The sequence below is a fragment of the Cavia porcellus genome, unplaced genomic scaffold, assembly GCF_034190915.1.
Source record: "Cavia porcellus strain 051 isolate PalLab524CR breed Dunkin Hartley unplaced genomic scaffold, mCavPor4.1 scaffold_1, whole genome shotgun sequence".
Lineage (NCBI taxonomy): Eukaryota > Metazoa > Chordata > Mammalia > Rodentia > Caviidae > Cavia > Cavia porcellus.
Window position 1 is genome coordinate 163,469,670 of NW_026947484.1, and position 24,418 is coordinate 163,494,087.

Here is a 24,418-nt window from a genome sequence, read left to right on the forward strand (position 1 = left end):
ACCTTCCGACAGGGGGCGCCCTAACTCCGTCTTCATAATCATTTGCAAACTAAAAATGTCTTCTGATTATGGTTTCAGGTCTTTCCAAAGGCGAGAGTGGTCTCATCCCACAGCCCAGGTGCTCTGAGTGGGACAACTGGGGTCCCCCGGGAGCCTCTGCAGACTGCGGGGTCCAGCCTGAGTTTGATTAATGCTCCGTCATCTCAGGTTTCACAGCACAAGCTGACCAGTCACCCACAATCATCGCAGCACAGGCCCCAGGACCTGGCCTCCAGCTGGGGAACTGCGAGCCCCTCCCAGCCCAGGATGTAGGAATGGGGGAGGGGGTGCCGGCTGCCCGCCCGCACTAGGCCTGCAATGAGCTCTCCGCCTGGACAGTCACTGGTGATCCCGAGTGCTGGAGGGGGAGCGGCGGTGCCACCACCACCTCTGCTGCCCAGGCCCTGCGTGCCAGAGTGTGACACCAGACTCTTAACGTTACATGACGACTGGTTTTTGTTTTTGTTTTTTGTTTGGTATTGGGGATCTATCTCAGGACTTGCTTGCCAGGCAGGCGCTGCAGGGCTGGGCTCAGTCTGTGGCCCTGGTGGTTTTTTTGACGTTTATTACATTGCAATCGATGGGGTGGAGAGTGGGGGTGGAGAGTTAAGAAAATGCGGGGGCTGCGTGCACCTAAAGACGCGTCAGTCCTGCACAGGCACCACCTCTGACACACATCGGACCCAGCGCGTCGACCTGAGCAAGTGGGTCTCCCAGGGATCCGCCAGGGGCCGGGAACGTGGGGCGAGGGTGGGGTGACTGGAGAGACGTTGCTCAAATCATAGGAAACATCAGGGACACAGAAAGCGTGAGCTCACGGGGTTGCCACACGGCACTGCGAGGCCCTGGATGGTCATACCGTGCTCAGACAGGGGCGATGGCTCCACCTGGGGTCGCTGCACATGCTCATTCCCCTCTACATGCAAACGCTTTCTCACACCCGGAGGGGCCGGCGGGGGCGCACACCTGTCATCCCAGCACTCAGGAGGCTGAGGCAGGAGGATCGCAGCGAGTTCAAGGTCAGCCTGGGCTACAAAGTGAGGCCAAGGCCAGCCTGAACTGCACAGTGAGACCCTGTCAAAAAAGGCAAAACAAAACAAACAAGAAAAACACCCCACCGCGGGGGCTGGGGATGCGGCTCAGGGTAGAGCTGTTGCCTCGCATGCACCCCGGGTTCGATCTCCAGAACCATCAAAAAATAAAAAAATCCTGGACAGAATACACATACACAACTTCACCTGTCAAGTACACGCACACACACATACACACCAGGTTTCCGCCACTTTCGCCAAGGAAAGGATTGGGGAGGACGTGGAATGGGCAGGGGAACACAAAGAATGGGAGGCCCGGGTGCCCAGGACAGCAGCAGAACCGGAAGTGCACGACACCAGGGCACTGGGGGGACCTGCAGCAGCATCACCGCCCCGCCCCAGGGACCCACAGAGGGGGCATCTTTCTCCAAGGCCCTGCATCCTCGCTTGGGGCAGGATGAGTGGACACAGGATGGAGTAAGGGGACCAGAGAGGCTGGGCAGATGCCGACTGCGGGAAACGCAGCCCAGGTCCCGCGCACAGGGCCTGGTTTCCAGCCCCCGAGCGTGGAGTCCTCGCTGCAGAGCAGAGTGGTGCCTAGCAATCCCTGCACCCCGCGTCCCCATGTGTCCAGGTAAGGGGCTGGGCACCTGCGGGGGAGAGGAGGCCGCCTCGATCACCACCCGTCTCCCAATACCTGGCAGAACACCGGCGTGTGGACGCCAGAGAAGCAGCGCAGCAGCTCCCCAGAGTCGCTGTAGTTGGCCGGGAGCTGGTCCACACAGAGGCAGCGGGAGTGGACGCGCTCGGAAGCCAGCAGGTTGACGTCCATCCACTGCGCGAACAGCGCCGAGGGCCCCAGCCGCTTGCCCAGCAGCTCCAGCCGGGCCCGGGCCGCCGCGTCCTTCTTCATGTACTCCACAAAGCCATAGCCCTTGGACAGGCCAGTCACCTCGCTGTAGACCAGGAAGCACCGCTCGATGCTTCCGTAGGTGCGGACGAGCGCCTCGAACTCCTCCAGCGTCAGGGACTGGGGCAGCCTGGTGACGCACAGCAGTGCGTCCGTGGGCTGCAGCTGCACCACGAGGTCCCTGCCCCGGAAGGAGGCCTGGTGGAACGTCCGGATGGCGCTGCGCGCCTGGTCCCCGTCCAGCAAGGTGACGAAGGCTGCAAGAGAACAGGGCCTGTTCTAGGGTTCAGGGTCGGGCGGAGTCTTAAACAGCTCCCTCAGGGGCCTTTTCTGGTTCAAGGCTGACTCTGCTGCTAGACTAATCCATGGCCAGCTGCTCAGGTGGAAAGTAGAGAAATTATCTCAGGCGTTCTGATCTAAGAGCCACTAGATTTTCGGGGAGTGGGGGGTTGGTAATCTCCAACCGCACACAGATTCGATTTCCCCCCAACAACCTGATTTCATGAAGATTTTATTGGGGGAAAGAACTCACTGATATAAAAATGTGGCTATGAAATCTCCCTTTCTTCCGGTGAGCCAAAGGACTCTGAAAGCCAGGATCTGAAATAGTGAGAGGACAAACCGGGCAGGGTGGAGCACTGGGAGAGCCCAGCACTCCTGAGGCTAAGGCAGGAGGGTCCACGAGTTCAAGGCCAGCCTGGGCTCCACAGTGAGTTCAAAGTCAGTCTGCATTACACAGCCTGGACTTCCAGAACTGCTTCTCAAAAAAACCAAAGAAATGAAGCTGCAGCCAAAAGCCACCAGTCACCCAAAGGAAACCACTTCTTTCCAGTTAATTTATATTTCCCTAAACTCACATCAGACTACAAAACCCACATGCACAGACGACCGGGGGCACCACGTCTAAGGGAAAGATCACCAGTGTCTTCTGAGCTTGGACAAAGAACTTCATTAAATCCTGAGAAAACAATTTTAAAAAATCTGTCCTTTCTGACTAAGGAAGTTGCTCCAGCATCGAGAAAAAAATACAATGACAATTTATACAATCAAAACTGTGCAATAGGTTCTAAATCCATCAAATGCATATTCCTCTCTGTTAGTAATAACTTCAGCCATGTCACTTTATCTTTTGTCATAAAAAGGAAACATGCCAAGCCACGTGAGAAGGAAGTCTGGAAGTCTCGTTTTTAGGAAACAGTAAGACAACCTGAAAATTACAAATCAGCCACTCCAAAAGCTCCCACCTCACCACGCAGGGACACACAGAGGCGCTGCTTGGGCCACCACAAATGGCCATGGCAATGTGGCCACAAAGAGAGGCAGCCGGGTGGCGTGATGGTCACCACCATCGCCCTGCGGGGCCAGTCACCGAGCTGAGCACAATGCTGTCCTAGTAAAGAGCGCGGCCCTCACTTTGGGGACAGCACTGCACTGGAGGAAACGCATCGCCACGCTGCTCTGGGGACCCTTAGCCGACGCCCTTTGCAGAAGACGTGAGCTGTCTGTGTTCTGAGTCTCTTCCCTTGACCCAGTGCCCACATGGGTGCCAGCTCCCCACTTTTCCCTGCATAGCGCAAGCCAGAAAACTCTCAGTTCATCAACCGGCTGTGTTCTGACCTCAGCTCCCCCGGCTTGGGCTCCCTGGGACTGGAAACTGCTGACCATGCCCACGAGCAGCTCCCTGTTCTGCTCCTTCCTGGCACAGCCCAGCCTCTCCCCCCGCCCTGCTCACTCTCTGCTCACACCTAAGCTGCTGCCTCTCACCTCGCGCACACTCGTCCCACCGTCCCAGCCACATCCTGTAGCAGCTCTGGAGAGCTCTCTCCTGAGGGTCTTCAGCAGCACTGTCCTGGCTGCCTCATTGTCCTGAATCCATTCTAAATGCTTCCCTCTCCCTCTCCTGGTCTTCTGACTTTGGGGAGGTGCCTGATCTGGTGACTGAGGTGAACGAGGATCCAGCATTTTGTGTTTTTAGGAGCTGCCTTTTTGCTGGGCATGCTCGGCAGTCACTGGATTGATTATTCACTACACCTCGAGAAACCCTTAGGAAAGAGCCTGGAGGGCTCCAGGCTGCTGCACACAGCACCAAGCCAGGCAGAGACAGGCAGTAAGTGGGTTCCAAGCGGGCGGGAGGATTCCCAGGGAGATTAAGGGCAGTGTGTATTTCATCGTAATTTTTAAAATCTAAATGTTCACATGTCACATGGAAGTATTAAACACAATAACCTAGAGCCTGACAAGGCCTCCTCTACCCTAATAACTCCTGACTTTAGGGTGCTAGGGATTGGACTCACAACCTCACACTTGCCAGGCAGATGCTTGTGCCACTGAGCAAAATCCCCGGGCTCTGACCCCATGTTCTTAATCTTCACTTCCATACATAGGTACCTGTGAACACACACACACACACACACACACACACACACAAATGCACGCACACAGACATCCAAACACGGCTCACCATCCCCTTCCTGTCTCCCCAGAACAAAACACAAACAACAAAAAAGCTGCCATGGCTGTATCTCCCTTTCGTCTCCACTGGCTGGGTGCTACCACACCCCAAGTCTGGAGCCAGGGTGCCCTGTGCTCTGCACACTGCTTGGGCAGAACCTCGAACTCTACCCACACGGGTCTCGAGCCTCCTTCCCTTCTTCCTGCTGCATGGTGATGATAACTGATCTCCTAAAGCCAGGAGGTAAGGCAGGGGCAGGGAATGGGGGAGAGGGCGCCCTGACCCCAGGAAGATGGGTGACCTCACTCGCCTCCTGTCACCAGGGTCTACACCTGGCCCCAGCCACTCCCAGCTGACTTCCAGACTTCACCCAGGGTCCTTGGACTCGCTGGAAGCCTCCGAGGCTTTTGTCCTTGCTCGGTGTGTTGTTCGCTCGTGGACACAGTTTGTGAGTCCAGGTGCCCGTGTCCCTGCACCACTGGACATGCCATTCAGTGCGCCAGGTCGCACCCGGCAGGCGCCAGGCGAGTGACGGCGAGTGTTGAGTCCACCCAGCGACCCACAGCCCGAAACACCAGCCGGTCTGTGCTTTTCCCTCCCTCGGGGAGCTGCGTTCTTCCCAGCCGGACTTGAGAATTCTACCATCGGAAATAAATAATGTACTTAAACGAATTAAGTTTAGGCATAACTTCCTCCATTTCTTTCCAAGACCACACATTCTCTAAAAACAGTAAGTCTGTTCACATCGGCTCTGTGGACACGGCAGTGGTCACTTGCAGCTCATTGGGGGATCGGCGTTAATTCTGTCATTTCCCAGTGAAGCTGGAGCGCTCCAGTCGATCCCAGTCCTGACACAACTCCCTGCTTGCTCCACTTATTAACTGGGCAGACTGGACAGAAAGCACACTGACCATTCCTTCCCTGGCCACCTGCTCCCCAATACCAGGGATTGAATCAAGGGCCTTTGCGCTGGGCTACACCCCAGCTTCTCTCTTTTTAAAACTCCGAGACAGGGTCTTCTATGCTAAATTGCCCAGGCTGTTCTTAAATTTACAATCCTCCTGCCTCAGCTTCCCAGAATGCAGGGATTACAGGCCTGCCCCATAGTTCCCTGCTCCTATTTTAACACAAGGGCTTCTTCCTACCCCTAACACAGAAGGCTGTAATGTCAAAGTGTAGTTTATAGTTGTAACCATCTGTTAGAAAATGATTTATTAATCACACACATTTCTACAGAAACCACCACGGCCACATTATTGAATCCAAGGCAAACTGCTTAATCCAGTTGGCAAGTTTCTCTGCTGTGCTAGGTGGACATGAGTTGGGCCTTGATGTGCACAAACCCTGCCTACCACTGCCTGGGAACAAGGGCCATGGGACCTGTAGTGTGGGTGCCTGGCCCTCCCCACCTCTGCCTTCCTGCTCGCATGCATTTATTTCTGTGTGTATTATAAATCTCATAATACAAGGCGGGCATGATGGCACACACCTATCATCCCAGCACTCAGGAGGCTGAGGCAGGAGGATTGCTGTGAGGTCAAGGCCAGTTTGGGCTACATGATGAGTTCAGGGCCAGCCTGAACTGCACAGTGAAACTGTCTTTAAAAGGCAAAAAACAAAAAATAAAAATAAAGCAGGGGATTTGGCTCAGTGGTATAAGCACCTTCCTGATAAGCTCAAAGTTGTAAGTTTGATCCCCAGTACCAAAAAATAAAAATACCTATAAAAACTAAAAACACAGTCATTATTTTTGCTTTAAACAATCAATTATCTCTTATTTAAATATTAAAAGGAAACTTTAAGCATATAATGACCATATCTGACTCCCCACCACAGAACCCAGAGCCTGGGTAATTGCTATGGACTGAACCCCACCTCAGCCCTCTCACCCGGCATTTGCGTGTGTGCGTGTGTGTGCACACCTGTATGTGTGGGTTTCTTGTAATGCATGTTTCATGCTGATGAATTCTTTCAGTGCTTTTGTGTGGCTGGACCTCTGACCCTCCATGTGGAAGCAGATTCTTAGTGGGTAAAGAACTGGATGGTGGTTATTTTCTCTTTCAACAAAGAGTAAGGATTCTGGCTGTGATTTCTCACCAGGGTGTTTCCAAGAGACCCCCAAGAGCTTTCAGATAAAACCTCCTTCTCACTTTCTCTTTCTTTCTGTTTTCTCTTCTGCTGCATGTAGATTTCCTCCTCATCACACATTATGAGCGTTTTTACTGCGTCACCTGGGCAGTTCTGTGCCTCTTCCATCCTTCTTGTTACTTGTTCAGTCTTTCCACAACTTCTTACGCATGGAACATGGGTATAAAACTTCCTTCGGTAGCCGGGCATGGTGGCTCACGCCTGTAATCCTAGCACTCAGCAGGCTGAGGCAGGATTGTTGTGAGTTTGAGACTAGCGTGGGCTACAAAGTGAGCTCAAGGCCAGCCTGAACTACATAGTGAGACCCTGTCTCAAAAAGACAAAACAAAAACAAAAACAAAAACAAAAAAACCTCCTTCGGTGTCCATTTTAATCAATTTATCTCTGAAACTCCAGGTCAGTTTCAATAGACTGATTTCCTTCCAGTGACAGGTTCTATTTTTCTGCTTCGGGCAATAATTTTTTATTAGGTGTCAGACACTGTGAATTCATCATGCTTGGGTGGTAGATATTCTGTGTTAACATTTTTTTTTGTCTTTTTATTTTTTTATCGGTACCAGGGATCAAGCTCACGACCACATACTTGCAAGGCAGGCGCTTATGCTGCTGAGCTAAATCCCAAGCCCCATTCTGTGTTAACTTTGACATTCTCGAGCTGTGTTCTAAGGTGAGGGTGGTTACCAGGAAGTACTCGGATCTTCCCGGGGCTACACAGATCAACGTGGAAAGATCTGAAAAGACGAGGCTGAGAAAACTTGCTAGATGAGGCACACAGAAGGCCGTTTACATGTATTTTCTGAAAAGAACGATTTCCTTAACTGCATATAGGTAAACTAGAATCACAGGCTTTAGTCAAGATACTGTGATTAACAAACCACACCAAACCGGAACACCACAGCCTCCCCATCTCAGTAGCAGAACTGAAGGCAAAGACGCAGGCGGAGGAAGGCTGTGTCCTGACAGCCACGGGGACCTGGCTGGAAGAAGCCCCTCTGCTTCCTCACCCAGGGCTCGGTGGGCACTGGTCAGCTATGTGCTGACTCCGACATCCTCCATCCAGAAGGTGCAAGGCCATCTCCTCTCAGATTTACCAAAAAGCAGATCACGCCAGGCGTGGTGGTGCACATCTGTCACCAACCCCAGTACTCAGGAGGCTGAAGCAGGAGGGTCACAGGAGAGCAAGGCTGGCTGGGGGACATAGCGAGTTCAAGATCAGCCTGGACTACATAGACTGTCTCAGAAACAAAAACAAAAACAGCAAATCACAGGTCTGCTCCTACTTTAGAGGGCCGAGGAAGTATTGTCTCACTTCATGCCCCAAAGAAAAGGACCAATCATCGATGCATAGCTCTCCGCACCACACAACACAGAGCGACACAAGCCACAGAGGGGGATGCAGGGACCGGGTCCCTCAGGGCTGCCCCGGGGAGGGCAGGAAGCAGCATCACAGGAGCTGGGTTTCAGCTTCCCATGTGATGCTGCTGGCCACTGCTCCCCCATCTGAAGCACTCAGTGAGCCCCACACCAAGGCTCTCACATGCCCACACTTTCTAAATTATATACGATATCTGGTAGGACGGGGGCAGGGAGGCAGAACGCAGAGCCCCCCCTCCCCGCCCTCACGCGCTCTGCCCCGCACTGCACCCCCAGCCCTATGTGTACTTTTTAAACACAAAATAACATCTGTAACTGGGGAGGAGAGGTGTGCACTGCACTTTCAAAGCTGCTCTTACACCTCTGCCTATCACATGCACCAGAGGGAAAATCTATTTCCATCTCACAGATAGGAATCGAATGCGCAGAAAAGCTGGTTTCCCGAGGTGCCCACAAAAGTCAAATCAGTCTATTCACGAAGCCCCGAAAGTATCCCTAAACCCGAAGACCCCGAGCCTGTTAGAGCGCTGGTGGTAACCACACCACACCGCATGGGACTGCTCACTGCTGCCAGCCCTAGCGCTCCAGCCACACCATCCTCATTTATTTAGGGCACTGTCATTGCTGGCAGGAAGCGAACTGTGTCACAGTGACATCATTCAATGCTTACGAATTTCATGGACGGGCAGGGGATCTAGCTCAGCAGCACAAGCGCCTGCCTGGCAAGTGTGATGTTGTGACTTTGATCCCTGGTACAAAAAAAAAAAAAAAAAAAAGAAAGAAAGAAAGAAAAAGAAAAAGAAAGGGATCTCACAGATTAGCATGGTCATCAAAAGACAGGAAGCCTTTGTGTTCCATAAGGACCCCACACAGTCCCAGATTAGAGCCACCCAGACCACAACCTTACCTGTCCGTTTGTTTCTGTCCACATAACAATACTTCAACTCGTAATCCTTCAGCAAATCGTGGACTTCCTGAAAGAGACAGAGCCATGAGTTCAATCTACACACAAACCCAAGCAGCTTCTTCTGGGACATCGCCGCCAACCTGCCTCAGGTCAGGGCAGAAATCTTTCATGGCTCCCTAATCCCTGTCTGTCTGTCACCTATTTATTGGTTTTTTTGAGATAGGATTTGGCTATGTAGTCTTGACTGATCTTGAACTCACTGTATAGCCCAGGCTGGCCTTGAACTTGTAGCGATCCTCCTGCCTCAGCCTCCCAAATGCTAGGATTATCGGTATGCGCTATTGTGCCTGCTTCCTATTTAAATTAAGGACATTCCAAGTCTGGATCTGGCACCAGCTGAGGTCCCAGAATACAATCCTCGTGCTGGATTCCCACCCAAATGGAGCACTCACTCTCGAGTGTGCCCAGTGTGTCCACTCACATCTCCCCCTTGGTCCAGCAGAGTGGATGAGACATCGAGGCTCCCAAACTGTGCCTAGAATCAGACACAGGCTTTGAAATCCCAGCTAGAAAGTTCTTTGGTGAAGGTTTTTTCCTGATCATTTCCTGCAGACCAATTGATTGTACACCTGTGAGTCTCTGCAGCACCAACACAGGGAAAGTAAGTAACTCACTAGAATAAGCAAACTCCAGGGTTCTCACGTGGGGACCCTGTGTTCTGCTGCATAGCTCATTCCCCACTTCTGTCTGACAGCACTGGAGCCCAGGGCCTCAGGCTGTGACACACACAAGTTACCGAAGGATTCTTGGGTAAATCCACACCGATGAACCCACCTGGCTTGGATCCACACACGGCCTTGCAGTTAGATTCTCAACATATAGAAGACACAGGGGAGTTCACTGCCAGGCAGGGGACAGTGGGCCCATACTGGACGATGAGGACGAGGATCAGGTAAGCATGCTCAGGCCCCAGAGTGACCACTTCATAACCCCAAAGCCCACCTTGACGGATCCCTGCTGCTACCATGGTGAGTGCTCATGGAGCTCTTGGGAGCTCAGAGACAATGGAATCACTTCTTTTTATTAAAAATCAGAAAAGCACAGCAAACAGAAGGCAATTGAGAGGCCAAACTGCACGGGGAGGGGCGACTCGCTGGGTGGAGAATCAATGGATCAGTGGGGCTGGAGGGGCCATTCACCCATCGGCAAGGGCAGGGCACCACCGGCACTGCCAGGGCTGGCCCTGGAAGGCTCCTGAATATTGTTCCCTTAGCTACTCGTTAAAACAGCCAACATAGCAAGGGCAAGAAAATAAGTCATAAATTAACAAATAGTTCCCCCCTTTAACCCAGTGCAGGAGGGAAGAATAGTATAAAAATGTAGCTGGGCATGGTAAATGCCTGTCATCCCAGCACTCCGGAGGCTGAGGCAGGAGGATTGCTACAAGTTCAAGACCAGCCTGGGCAAAAAGTGAGCTTAAGGCCAGCCTGAACTGCATAAGAGACCCTGTCTCAAACAGACAAAAAAAGACTCTATCTATCTATCTATCTATCTATCTATCTATCTATCTATCTATTTACCTATCTATCTATATGAAAGTTGGAGCCAGGCATGGGGTGTGAGGACTCTGGGAGGATGAGGCCGGAGGATCACATATTGGAGCTCAACCTGGGCAATTTAGCAAGATACTGTCTCAAAAATAAAAAATTTAAAAAGCAGAGTGGACTAGAGTTGTAGCTCTAGGCGGAAAAAAGATTCCAAATGAACAATAAAGTTACTGACCGAACCTGCCCACTAGCAAGCTCTATTAGAAATGTTTAAAAACACAACCGTGTGCCAATTCCGTAAGCTATCGATTGTCAGAGTGCGTGTTGCTGTGATGGAGGTGTATGTCGTATACCACAGTTGTGGCCCCTGGAGGCGTCACAGCCCACTGCCAGCTGGCGAACCCGACACCCCTCCCAAGTCCTCAGCAGTGGGGCTGCGCCTTCCTCAGTGACGACTCTCATCTTCCAGCTCCGGTGCGCAGCTGTCAGGAGCAGATAAGGGAGACGGGACACTGTTCTCGTGTTACCAGGTCCCAAGGGCAAGGCCACGCTGACAGCATTCCCAAGGGAAAGCCTCCGGCTCCAAAGTATCCGCTGCAACCTAGAAATCTCACTTTGCAAACACACACCTTCCAGGCCTGGCTCCTCCACCAACCAGATGCGGAGCTGAGCTTTGCCAACTGGGGAACCGTGCCAGGCTGTCCACAAGGAAAAGAAACTGCTTTCTGTGTGCCCTGGTTGTTCTGACCCAGGGAAAAGTGGGTCACCCTCCAGCCGAGCCTCGGGCAGTTGGCCGATTTACAAACTCCAGCCCAGAGAAGGAGCCCTCGCCAGCGTCTGCCAAAATCCCACTGCGCTGACCACGCAGGCCAGGCAGGACACAGCCCCAAGGCCGAGCTCGCTGGGTGACTGGCCTGGGTCACGGCCGCGTCTGCAGGGCAAACACTGTGCCCTCCCACGGCCGAGTTGCTGGCCCGGTTCTCACAGCAGGAGGACTCTGTCAGCACTGACACCAGGCAGCCTCTTTGGGGCTCCTCTGGAGCCAAGTGGGGAACTCTGCATGGACAAGATGTCTTTCGGATGGAAAAATGAATGGAGCTGTGTCGAGGATGGCCAGCAAGTCCCCCTAAGAGTGACCACTGCAGGCACGGGCCGCAAACCTCTGTGTGCGGGGCAGGGGGAGGATTCAGCACTGCACTCAGCTCTGACCCCTGACTCCACGTCTAGCCTCTTCTGGGCCCCGACCTCCGTCCAAGTCTCCGAGGCCCTGTGCGGCACAGGGACTCTGATTTTCTTGTCCTGCCAAAGGCCCACAGGGACACTTCGCTACCCTTCACCTGCTCTGGGTTGAAAGAAGAAAACAAACATTTTTGTTTGCTTTATTTGAAAACTTGAAGTCATAACCTGATCCTCTGAGAAGATGTCGTGAGGCAAACGGCAAGGCCTGATCATGAGGTGGCAGCTGGGAACGAAGGACAGCATCTGGGGTGGGCTGGACCCATTCGGCCTCGCTCCCCACCGTGCCCTCGGCCCTGTCCCCTCCATGGCTGTCTCTAGATGTGGCTGCATCCTGAGCACAGCACTTCATACCCGGCGGCTCCGAGCTGTGTCACCCATGCGTCTGGGTCTGCGCTCTCACCACTGACTGCACCCAGGCGGGCTCCCCTGGCCACCCTATTGCTGCCCACCTGCTGGTCACCCTGTGACTGCAGGACAGGCTGGCTCTCTGCTCTCCATCTGTGAGTTTTGCACTACCAGGCTGCGTTCCTGTACACAGTGCAGAGCTCCCAGGGGGCCTGTCCAGGCTGCAGGGACCCCAGCTGGGGGCTGTGCCTAGAATAAGAGGTCTGCCAGGAAGCAGGCTTCGTGCTCCGCCTGGGGGCTCCAGGACACTTGAGCTCGGATGAGTCAATAGACACATGGCCAGGGGGCACACAGACTTTCTGCTAATGGTCAGTTTCTACCCTGCTGGTTAGCAAGGGAGCCAGTTGTGTCGGGCCAACGCGTCAGTTCAGCTGCAGAATCCAGCTACTCAGTGAAGCAGGAGTCCAGCTGTGCAGGAAAACCACACTGCACCCGCTTCACACCACACCCACAGAAGCGGTCCATGTGGGTGAGGCGGGTGAACCCAGCCAGCACAGCAGGGGCCAGCGCAGGAACCCAGGTGTCCTTCGCAAGCTCCCCGCCTCCCCAGCCTACATGCTGGACTGATCCACACCTACCGTAAGCAGACTCCTTAGATCTGATCTTTGTGCACACATGCACATACACACACAGAAGCTGCCATCACACACAGACCTCCCACCGGGGACCAGGACCCTGAGCCAAAAGTACCCCTCTTTTCCTCTCAACTTAGCCGGCTTCGGTCCTGTTACTGAGACAGGCTGGGGTCTGACATCCCGTATGTTGTCCTGAGTAGAAACCACCCATCTGCTAAGCCTCAGGACCAGCTCATTCCTCCGTCAGCCCAGCACCTTCCCAGCAGCCCCGGGCCCTGGCCAAGCGGGGTGCCTGCCGTTTTCGTTCCCCATGCTGGCAGGAGTCTGGGGATTTCCAACCACGGTTCCCCCCCACTATTTCCTTGATCCACAATGGAACTCTGGGCCTCACCATTTTTCCTGGCCATCTGGACACACCTTCTTGTGAAAAGTCAGTTCTAATCTTTTGCTTAGACCAGGTGTAGTGGCACCTGCCTGTCATCCCAGCACTAGGGAGGTGGAGGCAGGAGGATTGCTATGAGTTCAAGGCCAGTTTGCACTGCAAAGTGAGGTCAGGGCCAGCCTGAACTGCGTAGTGAAACCCTGTCACAAAGAGAACCAAAAAAAAAAAAAAAACAAAACAAACATATCTTTTCCCTACTTTTAAACTGCTTTGTTTTCCCTTTCAATGAACTGGTTAACAAATTAATTCCATGTCAGATATAGGCCTTAAGGGCACCTTTTCCACCCCTGGTCTCCCAGTTTTTCTCATTGATCTTTTTTTTTTTTTTTTTTTTTTTTTTGTCTTTTTCGTTTTTATCGGTACCAGGGATCAAACTCACAACTGCCTGCTTGCAAGGCAGGCGCTTATGCCATTGAGCTAAATCCCCAGCCCTCATTGATCATTTTTTAAAAAAATTACAACAAAATTTTAAAGCATGTCAGTTGGGGTTGATCAGGACTTTGAGAAGACAATTTTAACAAAGTCCAATTTGTGATATTTTCGTTTCTGGTTAATGCTTTTTGGGTTCTATTTAAGGAATCATCAACAAACTGGGCATGGTAGTGCAGGCCTGGAATCCCAGCATTTGGGAGGCTGAGGCAGGAGCACTGTTGTATGTTCGAGACCAGCCTGGGCTACAAAATGAGCTCAGGGCCAGCTTGAACTGCACAGCAAGACCCTCCCTCAAATAAACAAAGAAAGAAAGAAAGACAGAAAGACAGAAAGAAAGGTTGATCGCCACCTACCCACTGTCACGTGGGCACTGCCCTGCCGTTGCTTCCGGGAAGCGAGCCATCTTAGGGTTCACACTTAGGCTGTGGCTCATCCTGAAGGGACTCTTCTCAGTGGCTGTGGGGTCTCTAGGTTCCATTTTTTATTCTATGTATTCATATTTTGGGGCCTGAGCATGCTGGGCCAAGGCTCTACTGCCAAGCTGCGCACCCCCCGGAAGTCCAATTCTACTGCCTGTCTTTTCTTAGCAGCGCTGGGGATGGAACCCAGGGCTCAGGGGAGCCAGGCATGTGCCGTGCACACTCAAGTTTTGGTATGAGAGCACCCATTGCCTCATGCTGCTTGCCAGGAGAGCCATCCTCTCCTGCACAGAGCTGCTGTGTCCCATGTGGGTTACCTCTGCGCTCTCTTCTGTCTCCCCGGGCCACCTGTACCAGCGTCACAGCTGGACACAGCACAACTTTGTGGCAAGCTCTGAAATCTGCTGGTGTGAGTCTTCCAACTTTCTCTGCTTCCAAATCATCTTGTAAGTCCTAAAGCCTTTGCATTCTCTACAGACTTTACAATCCGCTTATTGGTGTCTAGGAAAAAATCTCGGACTGTGCCCGGGACCACATTTAGATGTCCCTCTCGGATGACCAACATGGGGCCACTGTGTAGCAGCTGCCGGGGACCAACAGGGAGACCATGGGGTGGGCTGTGGGGAGCCCAAGAGCACCGGACAGGCCCGCACATTCCCAGGCTCCAGTATTTTCTTAGCAGTAAAATAACAACGTGCTGGCTGGGTCCTTCCTTCGGCCCAGGTCCTTTACAACTAGTACCTCGTGTAATCCCAAGAACCCTCGAAGCTGGGTTTGTTTAAGTTTGATAATTTTTTAAAAGTTTTGTTTTCGTGAGTCCACGCTCGCAGCACCCCGGGATCCCATTTCCTCTGGGGACACTGCACACGGGTGAAACACTTCTTTCTGTCCCTGTCCCTTCCCTCCTTCTCCCTCCCTCCGTCTCTTACTCCTCTTCTATTTGCAGATCTGTCCCCCCTTTTTCCTGTCACCTATCTTTGGCTTTGATTTTTAGTTTTGTTAATTGAACTCCCCAGCCGCTGAGCTACATCCCCGCCCACTCTGCTGTTTAAACCTTGTCCACTTGGGGTCTGCACACAGCACAGGCAATGTTTCAGCCACTGGCTGTATGTCTGGTTTACTTCGATTAACATCAGGCTCTCGAGTCTCCCAATCCTCCCACAGCAACTCAGGGACACTGGTCTGGGTGGCAGAGTGGGCGCCTGGGCGTGCAGACACCAGGCATCTTTACCCTCTCACCAGGGAAGGACACAAAGCCACCTCCAAGATTTACTGCTGTGGCACACCAGTGTCCCTAAGAGCTGGATAGGAGAGCTGGACTTTGCTGCCCAGACTGAAGAGGATGGTGACCTGAGCCAACAGGATTCCCCCTCAGAGGACACCACGCCTCAGTCCCATTGCCGGGCAAACAGCAGCCGTGCAGCCCACAGCTCCGCCTGCCCGGTCCCTGCCCTCTGCTGGGGAACAGGCCGACCAGGTCTGGGGGCCACCTGGGGTGGCATTCCCTGGGGTGGCAGCGAAAACGACAACCAGAGACCTGGCCGTGTTCCTGCCTGGTGAAATGTTTCCCAGATCCTCTTTCCCCTTAGAATGAGCCCTGCTCCCCGCTGTGGCCTGGGGACTTTCATGCTGCCACCCCTGGGCTCTGCCTGCCGCCTTCCATCCAGGTCCTCGGGCTGCTTCTTGGGAGCTGCTCCACCCAGGTGGGTGCCTTCCCTTGGGTCCGCATCCTCCACCCCACGTGCTGTGTTACCCACTGCCCTGCGTCTTGGCGGCACTGTGTGATAACTTAGTGACTGCAGACGAGAGGAACAGGCCCCACAGCCAGCGTGACAGCTACCCAAGAGCCAGGCCCGGTACTCAAGGAATGCGTGCGGTTCCATGTCCCCAGCTGCAGTGCTCACGCTGAACCCTAGGAAAGCAGACCAGCTGGTGTGGTGGCTGTCAGCTCACCACTCAGGAGGCTGGCTGAGAGTTCGAGGCCAGCCTGGGCTACACACTGAGTTCCAGGCCAGCCTGAACTGCATAGTGAGAGCTTGTCTCAAAAAGACAAAAAAAAAACAGAGCTTCTTCAAAGGACCTGACACAAAGGAGAGAACAGGACAGGAGAGTGGGGCGGGAGGGAGCGCAGCGCAAGATCAGTGTGGGTGAGGCTCTGGGTACGAACTCAGCACCACATGCACACAAACATGCTCTTCCCTGGTCGGCATGGTTCATGCAGCTGGAACAGGCTTCCCTTGTCAGGCTTTGCCCACAGCTGTCACAGCACAGGGCATCCATCTCCAGGAGACAGACTGCAGTCAGTCAGCGGCACAGAGCACACCCAGGTGCTTCGGCCCTTCCCCGGCGGGTGTTTGGAGCAACTTCCTCTCCGTCGCCACCTGCCACGTCTTCTGCCCCCTGAACAGAGGGCCACATCAAGCCATGTAACCAGCACCCTGGGCCCCATGTAGTCTGCAGTGGACATTCAGGAGGGCTCCACTGCACTCTCTTTAGGATCCCCAAGATCAAAATGAAGGCGTTAGCCAAGCTCAGCCCTCATGGGGGGCTCGGGAAGAATCCACTTCTGGTCCTTCCGTCAGAATTCAAGTCCCAGAGGGTGCAGGACTGACGTCCCCAGATGGCTCACAGCCCTGCAGTCCCCATACAGTCCTCAAGCCCAGTGACCCTGAATCACCTTCCTGTCTTCAAATTCCCTGACTCTCTCTTCTACCAGCCTGACAAGGCACCCCGTTTTTACACAGCTCCTGTGATTACCCAGGCCCCACCTCAGTGATTTCCCTCTCTAGGGACCCCAAATCAACAGGTCAGGAGCCTCAGTTACATCTGCAGGTGTCCAGACTGCCACAGCCTGTGAGGGCCACACTGGTCCCCATCAGAGTCGCAATCTGTGGCTTGGGGTGGAAGAGCTGCAGGGGCCACTTCTGGAATCCCGTCTGCCACGGCTTCTACCAACCACAGACACCAGGTACTACACACTCACGGGTTCTCCATGCCATGCACCTAATTACCCAGCTGGAACAGGGTAAGGGGGCCGTCTCCACACAAGGGCGGGAAGGCGGATCACGGGGAGAGACCTGCACCCCATGGAGCGACTTGGCACAGGACAGGGCAGACAGAGGGGTGGCTGGATGGGGACGGGCAGGAGGATGAATGGTCCTCACAGTTAGGGAAAGGAGCTGGAGACCCAGCCCGGGAAGGAACCGGACTGAGCTGCGCAGAGCTGGGCTGTGACCTGCTGTCTCTGAGCGTGTTCATGTTGGTAGGAAGATGGAGGGGTAGACAGGTGGATGGATGTACGGATGGACAGGTGGACAGACAGATGGGCGGACAGATGGATGCACAGGCAATAGAGGTGTAAGCCTGCACGTGTCCACCTGGAAACTTATCACGCTTCAGCTGTCCTCCTGGTCCGGGCCACGCCACGGGCAGTGCAGTGGGCTGTCCAGTCAAGACTCCAGCTCCAGTGTGGGCCCTGCCTTCGTGCTCATGCAAAGGGTGTGCACCGTCCCCGGTGTCTCCTGGGGACACAGTCCTCATAGAGGCAGACCTGGCCTTGAGGCCACACTCATTCTTGGTCATGTCCCATTGTTCCTGTGGCCACCCAGGGTCAGGGCCTCGACACAGGGGTGGGGGAGATGCAGTCACACTTAGCAGGTGCCTTTGGAAATAACCCAGTCCAGCAACGAGCTCTGGACCCAGGGTGGACCCAATAAACAGGGACAACTTGGGGGATAGTGCCCCACACAGACAAAGAGGATGACAACCGCATCCTCACAGGACAGGGGCCCAGCAGGCATCATCCTGATGATCGAGGTCACCGTGGAGAGTGAACAGGGACAACATGGGCCCCTGGGGTCGCCTGTCCTCTTGTGGCTGCCTCTCCTCTTCCCAGAAAGCGTGACATTTACCAAGGTCACTAGAGCCACCTACAGGAGCCCCCGCTGCCTGGACTAAAATGACCCCAGTATCGGAGGAAGAACAGGGACCTTGAAGGACTGTGACCTGCACCAGCCAGGTCACAGAGGAGTGAGTCGCATGCGGCCACACAGCACAGTCAGGTGGTCTCACTGTCACCCCTCAAACCTTCTACAAACTACAAGGGGGAAACTCCACACCTCGGCGGCCACAGTGCACCAGTGCATGTGCGGTCAGTGCCACGGTGGGAGAGGAGGGAGAAAAACCAGCAGCCAGGCAGAGGGCAGGGCAGGGCCCCGCAGGGATAGAGAGAAGGACAAGGAAAGAAAGCACATGCGTACGAGCACACACACACACACACACACACACACACACACACACACACACGAGTCCAACAACTGCAAGAGCTTGAGATTCAGGCATCCAGGTGTCAGGAAAAGTTTCTCAGTGAGTTTCAAACACGCAGGCACAGAGCTGCCAACCTCAGGAGGAGGGGCATGAATGAACTGATCTAAGGACAGCGATGTGGATACACACAAAATGAGGCACAAGACACCCAGAGAATCAGTCACAGGCTCACAAGTTGTGGTGCTAAAATCGAATATGAGAAATGCTTTTCCTAGCAAGAAATACCACAAAGCATATCAAGCAACACCACAGACAATGAATGCTCTCTGTATTTTTTAAGAAAAACATCTTTTGGGCAGGATATGGTGGCTCACACCTGTCATCCCAGCATTTGGGAGGGAGAGGCAGGAGTGTCTCTGGGAGTTTGAGGCTGCCCTGGGCTGCACAGTGAGAGAGAGCCCCAGCCCCGCCCCATCTTTACTATTTGGATCCGGTCATCAGGAAGGAAACCAAGACCCAACTGAGCCAAGTGAAACAGGAATTAGAGACCTGCACAGCAGGGCACCCAGAGGTGGCCCACCCTGCAGCTACACAGGGTCCACCCTCACCTTGTCCCCAGGCTGGCCCTCCTTGGGTGCACTCTGTTTCCTGTCCTCTGCCACCCTGCCAGAGCCAGGCATCTCTGAGCACAAGTCCAGCGAGGAGACAAGGACATGCTTGCCATGCTGCAACCGTGGCCACACTGGGCTCTGCCATGTTCAGCTGGTTACATCCTGGCCTGGTCCTTCTATGCCCTTCTCTAATAGAGGGGACAGAGGTGAAGCCACCCAAGCCATAGGTTGCTAAATAAGACCCTGTGCTAGCAAGCCAGGCGAGAGAAGGTGGGCACGGGGCGCAGGCCTGTGATCCCAGCACTCAGGAGGCAGAGGCAGGAGGAAACCATAAATTCGAGGCTAGCCTGGACTGAATGGTGAGAACTTGTCACTCAATAAACCAACCAAACAAAAAAGAGACAAAACTTGGGGTATAGTAATAAGGACTCCTTTTTCACCCACTGCCTTCCATCAGAGTTGGTTCCATTTATTTACTGTTATTGTTGTTAGTTATTATTATTATTATTATGGATTTTTGAGATAGCATCCCAAAAGGCTACCCTTGAACTTGCAGGGATCTTTCTGCCTCAGCCTCCTAAATGCTGGGATCAGGTGCCACGAGGAGAGCAGACTTCATTCGGGCTTCCCCGATGTTCTGAGTCTTGTTTGTTTAAGGAGAATCCCCGAACCCCTTCCTTGTCCAGTTCTGCCTCCTGACTCCAGATCTGTGCCTCGAAGAGGGGAGAGTCTCTGCATCCACAGGCTGAGTGCCGCCCTCCCCGCAGGACAGCGCCGCCCACTAGTGATTTCCTGGACTGCTTGTTACACAGCACTGGGAGCATAAGAGCCTTGGCAAATGCTGCTTGGGCCAGGGCTGGGTACTGGGACGTCTGTGTCCTCAATGCTTCCCTTCCTGGCCATAAACACACAGGGAAGCGGCGGGGAGCCCAGTTCAGCTCTGCGCATTCCCATGGAAAGTGAAAACGCAGTGGACGCTGGTGAGGAAGCCTGGGCTGCGCAAGGACATGCAGGTTCTGGAAGCAGGCGGCGCAGCACTCCTGAGTAGACAGGAAGTGTTCCCAAAGACACCCAACAGTGCCAGGGAAAGGGGTAACAGCCCTGTTCTGAGAGAGGCAGGAGCTACTCTGCTGTTCAAGGAAGCAAAATAGGGTATTTTTGAGGTCCCAAGGTCTGAACACATACGAAAAACACCTATGGTGACACTAACACAAAAGGAAGACAGGAAGAAGCAGCTTCGAGGGGTCAGGTCAGCAGGCGTGGTGGCACACGTCTGTCATCCCAGATGCTCAGCAGGCTGAGGCAGGAGGGTCACTAGATGGAGGTCAACCTGGACCAACCTGGGCCTTGTCGCAAAATAAAAAATAGGGCCAGGGCTGGGGCTCTGTGACAGACAACTCAATCCCCAGTACCGAATTTAAAAACAGAATGAGTGTTTCGCGGTTTATGATTCTAAACAAAAGTCCTCAGGGGAACCCTACACTTTCAGGCGGGCCCCTGTGAATTCACGCCTGAGCTTCTCGATGAGAGGCCAGAATAAGGTGCTGCAGTGACAGGGGCAGAGGCCCGTTTTCTGTCTCTCTGTCTCCCAGTACCGACCCTGGGTTGGCCATTAATTTATTTATTTGAGTCACAGTCTGGCTGTGTGGTCCAGGCTGGCCCTGTGCTCACAGAGACCGTCCTGCCTCAGCTTTCCAAGTGCTGGGATTACAGTGTGTACTACCACGCCTGGCTGACCCTACGCACCCAAATAGAATGGGCCAAGTGAAGTGAAGAGGATGAGGATGACATCCGTGGGGTCCCAGCACTCTACGAGGAATGTGACCCTCATGCACCTGGTACACGTCCTGATACAAAAACTTTAAAATGGTGAACACGGGAAGTGAACGCCCCAGTTCGCTCCGCTCTGAAATCCCAGCCTGAAGTGGAACTGAGGTGATGTGTGGAGCGACCTCCAGAGGGGCGGTGACTGTGACAGTCAGAGGCAGGAGGTCTCCCTCACTAAGACACCCTGGGCACACAACAGGCACCACCACCAACTGTGTAGACAGAACTATGGATATTCAGGTATTCAAATCCCAGCAGCAGGGAGGACTGGGACCCGGAGTCCCTGAGAATCAGGTCTGAGGACCCAGGCAGGGCCGCAGGGTCTGGGGTCTCAGCCTCCTGCGCTCTACTATTCTAGCTCATGTCTGGGGCTCCTGATTACACAGGAACTGGGAAGTCCTAGGGTAAACATGTCCACCTTCCCAAGGATCAAGTCCAGGAAGTTAAATCACTGTTCTTCCATTCAGTTCAGGGTAAGCAGCCGCTGGTGAAGTTAACACAGATTTTACCCACAGCACCCCAAACTTGAAAACAGCTCATTCCTGTTTGGTACCGGAGAGGGAACCCAAGGGCTCAACCACTGAGCTGCAGCTCCAACCCCCTTTCTCAAGTCTGGCTGAGTCCGCTGCTCTGGCCTCCAACTTGTGATCCTCCTGCCTGCCTCAGCCTCCCCAATAGCTGTGGTCACAGGCATGTGCCACCATGCCTGGCACAACTTCGCACAGTGGAGTAACTCAGATCCACTATTTCTTAATATGAAGAACAACTGGAAGAAAAGTTTGAGAAGTACAATTGGGAATAAGATATGAATGGAGGTTTGTTTGCTTAAAACAGTAGAGTGACACCAGATCTGTGCTTTGGGAGGGTTCTCTAGGGAAAGTGGCATGAAGGACAGGCTAATATGAGACAGGACTGCAACAGCAGGTGACAACCTGAAAAGCTGTAAGAGTCTGTGCAAGAGATTTAAAGACTGGAATGAGACCGAGGAGTGAAGACAGAGAGCCAGAAGATTCCAGAAAGTTCAGGAAGATTCCAGAAGATTCAGGAGGCATACCAGGAGAGCCTGACTGAGTGCATGGCAAGTATTCAAAGAATACTTTTAAGAATTTATTAACATGTGTTCGTATTTTTAGAACTAGTGTTTTTATGAGGTATTTCATGTATATATCTTTAAGAGTTCCACTTCAAAATAGTGCCTTCAGTGTGCCTTTAACCACAGAAACTAGTGCTGTGGAATGTTGTTATAAATGTTATACCAGAATTTAAACAGAAATTGATTTATGAAAACTATGTTTAAAAAGAAAACACTTATATTTTCAAAATGTTACAAAAAATTACTGGGATCCCACTCTTCAGTCACCACGTAATAACTTTTCTAGAGATATATTACCAGCTTGACAACTGGAGCGAAGAATGTCTTTGGCCATGTGATATAGTTAAATAAAGGAATAAATACAGACTCCCTTCTGGGAAAGAACAAGTATTTCAAATATCTGATTACTTTGTAATTGAGTAAAAGCTGCATTAGTCATTTTATAGGGTAAATATGCAGTTTCTGCTTAGGTAATTTAACGTAGGCCTTACTGCTTAAAAGCTCATCTTCATTAGTAAATTGATAGTAAAACACAGCTACCAGGAAAAAAAGCAGGCATTAGAACTGTCAAGGGAAACTGATAAAAGACAAAATCCTCAAAATTCATGCAGAACATATTCATGAAAACACTGCAACTTGAAAAGAGTAGAGAAAGTAAGTTTAAATATAATGGACCAATAAAAATAGCAATTCTCAACCAAAGTAATCTACAAATAAAGCTGTCTTTTAACTGCTTTTAGAAGTCCTACACTTTGTTCTATTTTCTTTACTTACAAACACAGGTCACAAATAATTATATGACTGTGATCAGAAAACTAGTGACACTACAAGCCCTGCACCCTTACACAAATACACAAAAAAGAACCTTGATCTGATTAATTTGAAAATTCTGTGTTAGAAATATTAAAAGCATTTTATCATGGAAGTTATTATAGAAAAGATCAATGCTAAAACAAGGCTGCAAACAAGTCTAGTTCCTTTTTAAATAACTTTTAGAGAAACTTAGCTTTCCAGCAATGGCAGAAAACTTCAACCTGACCCACGAATTTAAGATCTTACACTTACACTAGTTCTGTTTGCTAGGTTATGCTCGCGGCTTATAGGAAACTCTAAGATTTAGCAAGGGAGAGAAAGAACAGAAATCGCGTGGAAATCCCAGAAAGCAGCTCCCATCCCTGCGGGAGTCTAATCAGACTCCTGGTGTGCTCTTCCTGGTGTTGAAGGGAAATAAGGATGTCCACAGCCAAGCGAAGCCAGCGCTGCCTGAATCGGCACCTAACGTTCCCGGGGTCCCTGAGCGCAAACGGGGAGCGGAGAGGCGGCCCGGTGGTGCCCGGGATCCCCGCGCACAGGCGGACACAATTCTCCAGTTAGTTTATTTCCAGCTCCGCGGTCCGCCCGACTTCCGCGTGCCCGGTGGGGAAGCGCTCGCTCGCTGGGGTCGGACAGGAAGCCGACCGCAAGGGACACAGGTGACCCGGGTGACAGAGCAGAGGGGCTTTTATGCTGCTGCTGGACACGGAAGCGGCCCTGGCTGCAGCCCTGTGTGCTCGGCCTGGCTGTGAGCGGCTGCCTGGTCGCAAGGCACAGAAGCCGGGCGCCGGTCGTCTTATTTTGTGGGTCACCAGGAATGGGCCAAGCAGGCGTCAGGAGCCAGCCCCTGCGGGTGTGTGCAGCGGCAGGGCTGGGCCGCGGATCACACGGAGTGCAGCCTGCAGGTCACCTGGTGGGGCACACGTGGGCCGCCGGGGGACAGGGGAAATCCAGAGAAACACAAGAAACTAGAACGTTTTTGCGAAAACAAAATACCTCCGGGGAGCGACGCCCAGTGGAGGCGAGCGGAGGTCGCCGCTGGACGAGGTGACCTCCGGCGTCCGTGACTGCGCTCCGCTCTCATCCGCGCCTGGGCGCCCAGTGGGCGCTCAACTTTGCGGCCAGAGCCGATCGGTCCGTCTGATCCGAAGCGCGAACCCAGGCTCCCCCTGCCTCGGGGTGGCCGCGCGGGCCACCGTGTTCCTAACCTCGCCGGGACACCGGGTCCTGGACCTCGCGGGGGACACCCCGACCCCCGATCCCGCAGGGGCACCCCGACCCCTGACCCGAAGGGACAATGCAGCTCCGCAGGACTCGGGGTCCCTGCGTGGGCGCCCCGCCTCAGTTTCCCCGCGTGCCGCCCGCACCTGGCACCCGCAGCCGCGCGGCAGGTTGCGCACCAGGATCTTCCTGCGGTTGCCCAGCGCCCGCCGCATCCGCTGTAGCCGCGCGCGCACCTCCTCCGCCGCCAGCGCGCGCGCACCGGGACCCCCAGACCCCGCGGAGCACTCGGAGCTCTCAGAGCCCGCGCCCGCCGCCGCCATCTTCCCGCGGGCGGACTCGGGGCGGGGCGGGGCGGGCCGGGCCGGGCGCCCCTCCCCTCGGTCCTCGCGTGGGTCCGCCACACCTGCGCGCGCCGGCCTGGGGGGTTTGGGCTGCTCCCAGGGTCGCCGAGGAACGGCCGCCGGGTCACTTCCGGGCCAGGCGGGAACCCAGGGGCTCGGGGCGTGCCGCAGGCAAGCAAGGTCTGGTGGGCCGGGCCCCGGGGTTCTGGGCTGCGCGCCCGGCCTGCACCCTCGTGCGCAGGAGGCCCAGACAAGCAGGTCGTGGAGGCCCAGGGTGCAGGGGAGGGGGCCTGACCCCCAGCTCGGGAGGCTGTGTCACTCCA

General features: G+C 53.6%; 1 protein-coding gene across 8 annotated transcripts in view; it reads right to left on the reverse strand.

Moving 5' to 3' along the window:
* Positions 1–24,215, reverse strand: part of Raver2 (ribonucleoprotein, PTB binding 2) — a 56,388-nt gene extending 32,173 nt beyond the window's left edge. Inside the window, exons 1-3 of one of the 8 annotated variants that reach the window (XM_063259266.1) lie at positions 23,898–24,215; positions 8,862–8,928; positions 1,768–2,237 (exon numbers count right to left, since the gene is read on the reverse strand). In XM_063259266.1, coding sequence (XP_063115336.1) covers positions 1,768–2,237; positions 8,862–8,928; positions 23,898–24,074 — 714 coding nt within the window. In that variant the 5' untranslated portion in view covers positions 24,075–24,215. The remainder of the gene's footprint in view (positions 1–1,767; positions 2,238–8,861; positions 8,929–23,897) is intronic. The other 7 variants (XM_063259250.1, XM_063259277.1, XM_063259270.1 and 4 more) reach the window with 7 other exon arrangements.
* Between the last annotated feature and the right edge of the window lie 203 nt (positions 24,216–24,418).